The sequence below is a fragment of the Trachymyrmex septentrionalis genome, unplaced genomic scaffold (assembly GCF_001594115.1).
Source record: "Trachymyrmex septentrionalis isolate Tsep2-gDNA-1 unplaced genomic scaffold, Tsep1.0 scaffold78, whole genome shotgun sequence".
NCBI classification, from domain to species: Eukaryota; Metazoa; Arthropoda; class Insecta; order Hymenoptera; family Formicidae; genus Trachymyrmex; species Trachymyrmex septentrionalis.
The window spans coordinates 1063133-1073613 of record NW_017305967.1 but is presented as its reverse complement, the minus strand read 5'-3'; the positions used below and the strand labels follow the sequence as shown (position 1 = coordinate 1073613).

At 30.0% G+C, this 10481-nt stretch overlaps 1 protein-coding gene across 2 annotated transcripts in view; it reads right to left on the bottom strand.

Moving 5' to 3' along the window:
• Positions 1-10481, bottom strand: part of LOC108754238 (protocadherin-15) — a 136654-nt gene that overhangs the window by 33223 nt on the left and 92950 nt on the right. For both annotated transcript variants that reach the window (XM_018496415.1, XM_018496416.1), the window contains exon 3: positions 727-792. In XM_018496415.1, the coding sequence (XP_018351917.1) occupies positions 727-792 (66 nt within the window). The remainder of the gene's footprint in view (positions 1-726; positions 793-10481) is intronic.

Here is a 10481-nt window from a genome sequence, read left to right as displayed (position 1 = left end):
ATATATATATATATATATATATATATATGCGCGGTAGAGTAAATTTATTCATTCGTTTGGGATACAATAACAAAATTACTTCTCATCAAAATAGAGTCTTTCGTCGATAAAATTATCGTGCATTATATAAACGGTGAAAATAAAAAAAAGCGAGGTAGTCTTTTAGATCTTCAGAACGTAAAAGACGAGTTTCTCAAGAATATCAGAAATTGATTCGGCTTGATTTCGATAGTTATTGGTCAACTCGATCGTCTACTAAACGTAATTTCCGCATAATGAGATAACAAAATTGTGACATTCACAATCTTAAAATTAAATCTTCTCGAGGAATGATCTATTTGCGAACGTAAACACGAAAATTTATTGAAAACATATTTACAACACAACCAATGCAAGGTATACAGTTAAATCAGATCAAATAAACTCTTGGCAAACAAAATAGTACGCGATGTGAAAAAATTAAGGACATACTAGAAGCATAATAGACGCTGCTTCCAGTTATAGAAATGTATATTTTATTATTTTATTTTACATAATAAATAGAGAAATCAAAGAAATGTATTTGTGATTTAATGACATCTGTTTCTCAATTGTAAATTATTAAATTTACAAGTTTTTCTAAAAATCAACACTTTCAAAAAATAATGTATAAATGTAGATTTAATTAATAGAAATATGTAGTAAATAAAATATACTAAAATAATTGTATTAACATGTCGCACTTACCATTTCCTCTGCTTTCTTCAATATCGAGGATGATATTCGATTGTCCTCCTTCCACTTCGCACAAACCTGAAATGTAAAATATCCAAAAATTATAGAAAAATTAATATTAGATTTCATTTTTCTATATTATACAATGTTTAAATTAAAATGTATTATATAAACTGAACGTTAGGCTTTATCCATTTTATATTTGTTAAAGAAAAATTGTGTTCAATTAATTAATTTTAATTTAAATAATCTAATGAAAAAAAAAAATATTTTAATATCTTGTAATTTTATGCAAAATTATTATTTTCGTATTATATTATAATATATAAAATAATTTTAGAGGCCATTTTATAAATGGTCTCTAAATGACTTAACCGTTTATTACTGCTTATTATGTTTTTATTACAACAAGTGTGCAACATTAATATTTTATTTTATAACAATTCAAAAAGAGATTTATTTCGTACTTATAATATAAAATATAATATCTATGAATTTAGAAAAATGTGTATATGTATGTGGTGTGGAGACTGAAACACGATGCCCTAATAGCTACTCATAGTAATAACATCTATTATTTATAATTATTCGTGTGATTATCTGAATAGCAAATATATGAACGCTTTTTCAGGGACTTTGAAGCATTTAAAGTTCATTCAACTAGCAAGAGCAATCAGTGGAGTAATAAAGCAAATCGTTATGATTACACATATTTCTATGATAGGAATGCTATATCGTTTTTTGTAGCGCGTATGAACAGAATGGTCTAATTTGCATGTTGGTAAAACTAATTGTAAATGATAAAAAGGCGCAAAGCAATTGCCGCTCGTACAAGTAAAGCCCAAGGACTTTCCTCGCAGATGCAAGTAGAAAGTAGAAGGTTTCTAAAATAGAAGGTATTAAATATTTCAGTATTTTAATACTATATTTAATTTATAGACAGAAACTTAACTCTCCATCATATTTTTACTCACTTTGCCTGCAATTTGTTTGTTATTGTTTTTTTTAAAACATGTGGAAGGAATTAGGGTTACTTTCAACATCTCTATTATATCATTAAATAATTTCTTAATGAGGTATTTTAGGAGGAGACACCAGATTTTTATTTCCGGAGAAATTTAAGAGTAAAATTTTGCTTGTATAAAAAAAGGCCCAGACTGCAGACGGAGGGTTAAAATTTCGTAGACTTGCAGATAACTCACTCACAGATAAATTTACTTCCCGTCCATATACTTGCAATTATGACACCCTATCGAGATCAGCACGCAACTGATGCGCAATTTCCGCATGTCATTAATTCTCAGAGCTCACTAACACGCCCGCGCTCTTTCAGACAGGTGCGAGAAATCGGCATGGCCGGAAACGTGACGTGCAAAATGTTCTCATCAGGAAGGAAGATTCCTCGACAAGTACGCCAGCTGTGTTACGAAAGGGACCGGTCGACGATTGATTTTTGTCGTGGGATCTTGCAAACCGGATAAATTAATCGGATTGCACGTTAATGAACACAAGAGTCTAATTACTGACACGCCATTACCGATGCATACGTGGGTTCATTATACGATGCAAAATGATTTGCGGCATAACATGATAGTTCTACATTTTACAACACGCCTCGCGCTCTTTCCTGACTTAATTATCCTTGTTACGGTAGTTAAGCTAAATGAAAGAACAACATTACGACATTAACAATTTTTTTAAGAGCTAAATTCGAAAACAAATTAATATTTCTTATTACGTCGTATACGCGTTACAACTTGATGCTATATTTATTTTATGTTATTATTATTTTAATCTTGTCAGAATGTTTTACTTTTTTTGATCGTAGTCTTTTCATCAACATAATTTTTATAAAATTTTAGATAATTTACCTAATAATTTACTTTATGTGCGTGAAAAAGAATTTCAATAAACCTAATGTTCTTGAGAAATTTTCGAATTAACAAAAAAAAATATAGAGGTAAATCTTATGACCTTTGTATATTTTTTAGATTTTAAAAGAAAAATAAAATTATGAAATTTTAATAAATCAAAGATATACAATGAAGCCTCTGCGTTGTTTGTATCGAATCAAAAAATGAAATATTATAATTTAATTGATAATTGAAATTAAGCTTTCAATCAAATGAAATTAGTTTGACGAGTCCACACAGTAAAGCTTTAAGTATAAAATAATTGAACATCGAAATTAATTTAAAAAATAAAAGCAATAAAATATTTGATGTAAATTTATCTTATTATAGAAAAAAATATTGTGTCTACCATTTAACTGCATTGTCTAAAATGCAAAAAATGCACGCAAAACTAAGAGTAAAACGTATCCTAACAGCACAGATCTCCAGGGGACATCTTGAAGACGTCCAAAGAATGTCTGTATGAACATCCTCCAGGACATCTCCAGGATGTATCCAGGATAAAGTATGTTATTAGGATAGCGTTATTTTTTAAATTAACCGCGCAACTGACGTTGCTGCGCGACGTCATCTACTTTAATTACGCTTCATTTGCAAGTCGGACACGAAACGAATCGGTTGCGGAACGAGTGACGTCGCGATGAGTGACTCTTTTTGGTAAGCGAAATTTGTATCAATCCTGCAGTACCATCTGACATTATCTTTCTTGTACCTTCTTAAGGCTATGGCACATAGAAAAAATTAAGACGTAAGACTTATGCAGTAAGCGATCAATCAACTATAAAACCATAATGTGAGCATGCAGAGCGAATCTAACATGTTGATTTCCTTATTGCTTCAAGAATCTTACTGTTTAAATCTTACATTTTCAATATTTTTATGTGTCACCACAAGACTTTTAGAATAGATAATAGCACGTAACATAAATTTGACGTACATGATAAATTAGAGTATTTCACGAGATTTGTTTGGCCGAAAAATCCATCGTGCAAACAGTTAAATAATAAGGCGACGAACATATTTCTATATAAGTATCGCGGATTTCTATCTAATTTTCAGTTTTATATTTAATTTGTTTGTGTTGTAATGTAAAATAATAATCGCCATGAAAAAAGAGTGAATTATTCGTTGTACGAAAAATGAACGCAAAGTAACATTAACGTGAAGTTAGGAGCAAATGCGTAGTGTTGCGCCCGACGCCGATTTTGGCGCGCAAAGTGCCCGCGCGATGACGCCATGACGCCATGTCTAATGTCAACTGTCATCACAGGTATCACGTATCAGTCACGGAAAGCGGCGGACGCGGGGTGGATCAGCTTGCGAAATGAGTGATGTCGTGAATCTGTTTGGTAAGCGGAACTTGTATCTATCTCGCATTATCTCCTTACACTACTTTCCTTGTACTTTCTTACGTAGTTAACTAGCGTATAAGATTGTGCGTCCAGATTATCGAGTACAACCTTGAACCCGCGAGCATTTCGGTAGACGTTTGTTACGCGGCTCGACATAAAACAATAAAGTTCAGCTCGAAAAGTTCCAATTTCGGCTCGATAGTCTGGATAAACTCTAACATACATTTTGTGTTCGTACATTGACGATTTGTTAGATGCGAGATTTGTCTGGCCAAAATCTATCGCGTAAACGACAAACGATCGACGATCATATTTCCGATATTGCAAGTAATTGCGGGTCTCTGTATGTAACTCCAAGTTTCATATGTAATTTGCGTCATAATAGATACAAAATAATAACCGCTATAAAAAGGGAGCGGAATTATTCGTTGTGTTTCATTTACGAAACGTTGCGGATATAAAATTTACTGTAATTTCGTCCTTTTTTACTGTTGTGATCAAATGCGAGTTACATAAAGTGTAATTAACATAAAGAATATAAAAAAATATCGTGCTACATAATTAATGCACGCTTAATGTCTTTCAGATATGAGTGTTCACGAAGAACCAATAACAGAATAACAACAGAGAAAGAACAACGAGATGGCCAGGAAAAAATAGGATGACAGTAAAACTGCTAGGTAAACATTTTATATGATTTAATTAATTATTTATTACTGGTGGAAATATTTATTTATTAAAAATTATTTATAATTAAAAATAATTCAAAGTATTGATATGATAAACTTATAAAAGGATATTGTGCTACACAATCGTTATATTCTAATAATTAATACATGTTTAATGTCTTTTTCAGATATGAATGCCATGAAAAACCAGCAAACACAAGAAAGCCACGGAAATATAGGATGATAATGAAAAAACTGCTAGGTAAACATTTTATAATTTATTGAATTATTTGTTACTATTGGAAATAATTATTTGTTATTAATTGATTTACAATTAAAAGTAAAATATTGTATAATAAGCTTAGATATTTATTTAATGTGTATTAATTAATGAAATTTTAATTTTAAAATCTATTTTATAAATGTAATTTTGTAATTATATTAATTTTTAATATTAAAAATTTGCAAGTAAAAGATATAATATAATAGTAACAGATATAATTGTTTTTATTAATACAAGGATAAGTTTTATTATTCTAATTACATAATCGATTTAATAATATCTTTGAAATTGAGTAGTTAATTAACTGTTCTAATTTTTAAAAAGGATTAAATGCATTTGTATAAAATTTGTTATTACACATTTATATTTTATTACACATTTTATTAATGAAATTACATATTTTTAGAATCTAAGACATTGCTCCTGATTGTGAGATATATAATAAAGTTATAATATATCTAGTCTAAAATATTATCATTCATTGATATTACACGTTTTATTAATAAAGCTACATATTTTTAGAATTGAGATATAACGTTATAATATTTCTATTCTAAAACTCTCAATTGAATGCTATAATTATTTATAAGCGACGCTATTAAAGCGAAGTTAACAAATTTATAAAACGAAGTGCAAAGCATGCGATAATAATAATCTGTTCATCGAAATGTAAAAGACAAAATATTCAAGTATATGTTACTTTTATAACGCCATATTTAAAGCGAATAAAGTATTACTAGTTATGAAACGGGTTGGTATGCGGCGCGCAGCATTGTTTAAGGCGCGCGGCATTGTTTTCGTCACACATTCAAGTGTCGCGTACGCCGCGCCGACAGTTAATGGAAAGGTCACCGCGCTATCATTCCTGTACCGACAACCCCATGAAAAGATACCTTTACTAGTCGCTCCGTGTATGATCGTTAATATTGTATTGTGTCGAAATATGACGTGATAAATATTAGATAAATACCATAGATATTAGAATGATACTTTATTCTCTATTACTCATTAAATTATTCATCTTTGCGATTGATTGTGAGTGACTTTCAAAATTCACGCAACTCGTAAATAATTGTTTGCATGTGTATGACTACAGAGGATCGAAGTGAAAAGAAAATTCTAATTAATTACGTTTCATCGTGATTTGCTTTATCGAATGATAATTTATTTTTAAAAGAATATTTGAAATCGAATACATTTTCCGAGTTTAACGTTTCATCGCGTTTGATCAAATTATTCAATAATTTGAAAGTACCTATTTTATCGTTTCCAATGATCGCTTTGTGCAGAGCACGAATGTGATATGCGAATCGTGTTGAATCATATTTATGGCTTATATGACAGAGAATACTCGGATATAATTAATTTCGCGCTCGATTGCGTTTTCGCGAGTATTGCCTCATGATTGTGTATATATATATATATATAAAGGAATGAGGTCTAATAGGTTTAAGTTCATCAGATAGCAGAATACCGTATTAGTGAATGTGTTTTTTTATTTAAGGTGAGCTAATGGATCTGTGAATATTACAATTAGATATAACATTTCACATTCCAGACATTACTTTGAAATGGATGGGCTAGCACAAATGGACATAAATATTTAATCTCGGAACACGTGCAATCATCTATCGATCCATTGTACATACATAAATGCATATATACAAAAGTCATGGAATAGAGCTCGTTATTATCAACGTATTATTGATCGATTTAATCATTGATTTATATAGACATTATTACGCAGTAATAACACAGAATAGTAATTATTAAGAGAGCAAACTATTTGGAATTTATAACAAATTTAAATTTAGAAATATATGAAGAAAAAAAAATATATTTTTTACAGCTAGAATATGTTTAATAAAAGGCGATAAAATTAGTAATGTAGTAAATTCTGCAAAAGAAAAGCTTAATCTTTAAATTTAATAATGTCTAGATGTTTTTATTAAACACTCTATTCACAGACAAGATCAGGAAATGCAATTGAATGGATATCATGAGAAAAGAATTAATACAATTATTAGAATTATTATAATATATTATTTTTAATATCGACGTGTCATAATATAAATTTTCAAACGATTTAATACTTAAAAAAATAATAAGAAATGAAGAAAGGAAAAAATAATACATATATGAAAGTGCAAATATTTTTTAAATGTAAAAATTTTATTTAATTTTATTTTCTATTTATAATATCTATAATATATATCTTATGGAGGAAAACGTGTTAAAAGAAGATACTTATTGTGTATTTATATTTGTATACATTTACATAAAATAATAAATTATATTATTTATAGGAAGTAAGGAAAAAATGTTGAAATATTTATATATTATTTTCTTTTTCTTTTCTAAATTAAATGTCTTCTAAATTAACTATTTCAAATGATGTCTGAGACAGCTAAGCTTGTGTTTATTTATTTTATACATATGTGTATAATATATTATATATGAAAATTTATATTGTTTTCTCTTTAATAAAAAAAATAAAATTATTTATTTAATTGATTTAGAAAATAATGTCTTGGCGATTTCTAAGAAGCGGACAACCTGAGAGGAGGAGGAGGCTTAGGAAAAGCATCGAGCCTTGGTAGAGCAACCTTGTGGTGAGTTTTGTTATTTTTCATTTGAGTAAAAATTATTTTTTGTATTAATTTGCAAAATTTTATCTTGATGATTTAAAAATACAGATACAGGAAACAAATAAAGAAAAAGACGTATAAAAAAATGTATAAAGTTTATTCTTATAAAATTCTTATAAATGTAAATATTTACTTAAATTTTGTAATTATTTTCAAATAATATTTAAATAAATTCAAAATAAATTCAAAAAGGATTAGATAAAGAATTCTAAATATAGTAATTAGTGAAATAATGAACATTTAAAACACTGCTTTAATATATATGTTATATTAAATATATGTTATATTTATGCATTACAGAATCATCGTAGTCAACATTATAGATAATTCCGCCACTGCGCATCGGTCGGTGAGTGAGAAAATAATTTTTTAATTCAGATAACGGATCTATGGCAATTATATTACACATACAGCAAGTATATTTCGATGCATTGTCAAATTAAGACAATAAATTAGCATACAAAAGTATTACATTTCATAAATCCGTTAACATGGATAAGCTATAATTAATTTTGACAAATTAATCCTGAAAACATCTCTTATTATTGAAGAAATATTCACACGCTTCGCACTTTTAGTTTTATAACACATTCTATACAATTTATATTATAATATAAACATGTTCTAATAATTATTAGAACATATAATTAATCACCAACATTTATTTTAATAAAGAACCAATTTTACTTTGAACTTTTTATAGCTTATCCATTTATATTTAATTGGCAAATTGATTTTATCTTTTATCAATACTTATTCATATCTTTATTTTATTATTTACATACGAAAAGGCATTTGTAACAATTCTAATTAATATAATTGCCATAATTAATCAACATTAATTAACATAATTAATCAACTAAAATTTAGAGTTTGGGTAGATAATATAGTTCACACGATTTCTTCGCCCAATATGGTACGTTCTCGCATATCGTCACATTGCGAAATCGTGCAATTTACACACGAACATTCGTCATCGTCCGACCAGTCACGCGCAACATTCCCTGCCGAGCCCTCGTAAAGTCTCTCTGCGTAAATCTTACGTGACAGCAGGCCACTACCGGAGAACCCCGATCATTTCTTCCCGCATAGAAAGTGATCACGACATTAGAAAGTGCATACTGTAGTAGGAGAATGAAAGACATCGTGTCGATTACGACCTACATTTCCCATTCGCGCGCGAACAACGCATCCTACATCTATTCTATGAAGATTCTAAATGATCCATTGAGCGATATACGATTATCTTCGCTTAGTTCGTGATCTCATATAATTTGTCAGCAGCGTTATAGATTTTTATAGGTCCTTGAGATGAATTTAATGCTTTATTTATTCAATTGATAATCTTTGATAATCGCTTAAATTATGAACAACATAATACGCGTTGAAATCGAAGTATTGTGGAATCTGTCAGCGTGCCATTAACGAAGCTGGCTATAAAATAACCCGGATATATATACGATCGAGTTCGGTGTCGTGGGAATCGATACTAAAAGTTACGGGCGGTGCTCCGTCGGGAATTTTTTTCCTCTTTTTCAACGTCAAATCCATTAGAAAATTGTAGTCTACTGCACATGTATTGGAAAAAGTTTCGTACCGTCTGGATTTTCGCGAGACTGTATGTGTGTATCGTCTTACGTAAAAGAAAACAATCTGTAACGTGTAAACTAAAATGGAAGTTAACAGCTGATTCGCATTGATTGAACGGTAAAATGTGAACGTCTGAAAAAAATTATATTTAAAGGCCGGATATGTAACCATTACCAGTTGAAGAAAATGGACCTATTACTCGAACAGGAATCATTTATATAGGACAATACAGGAAGCAGACGTTCGTTAATTAGCAGGTTATCTTTTTTTGCCAAACGCTCGTAAAACACCACTTTCGGTTCGCGATGAATCACTTTTTTATTTTTTTTATTTTAAGTTAAACCGTCGCTTTATAAACGCCGCGCCTATATCTCTCGTCTACAGGCAATACGAATTATCACGTCGGAATGTACGTTTTATCCCGCTAAGCCGTTTACCATTCTCTTTCACGTACATACATCTTCTCTCTATCTGCATATGTAGTCGTTCGTCGTGTTCGCCATGGCTTACCAAGTTTATCAATTTCTCGTGGATCTCTAAAACTTGCATTTAATATTCTCCTTTTACGATGATAAAATAAAAAAGAAGCCTGCTCGCGTAAAATGAGAGTTGCATCGAGTACTCGCGAGACGTATGGATGATTAAAGCTTAATTACGTAACGGTAAATCAGACGCGGTTGAGAAGCATGAATAATGCGGGCTCGCAATTCGTATCGATGTAACTTAGGCGATGCAGATCACTTCGTGATACGATAATAAAAGCCATAGAGGTAGAGCTCACACCTCCGCACGTGCCATTGATCCGCGCGCGCGTTTATACCCGGTAAACGATAAAACAGAACTTACATCATCAACCGTGACATAAGTAATTGGCAATCAGCTGAGATAGATTTACGCGTGTGGGAAGCCACACAAGTCCGACTGTGATTGACTTTTACGCGTCGTTATTTTATTTTATTTTATTCCGTTGCTTGCAACAACCGAGGGTACGTTTCAAGAGACGTCTTTGCAGAATTTTTAAAAACAATTTTTAGTCGTGTTATTAACCCTTTGCGATCTTGCATTGTTTTTGACATAATGCTTAGAAATAGTTTATAACAACTTTTCAAACATTTAATCTGATTGTAATCGACAAACTATATATTTGGTAAACTTGATTATTTTGAAGGGAATGATTCCTCAAAAGGAAGAATTCTTTGAATAATAAATGTTCCGTAAGTAATAAAAATTTGTTCATGTTAGACCAACTTATTCAGAATCGTTAAAAATGCCATTTTAATTAATCATTTTAACTTTTTCTCTACTTTATATAT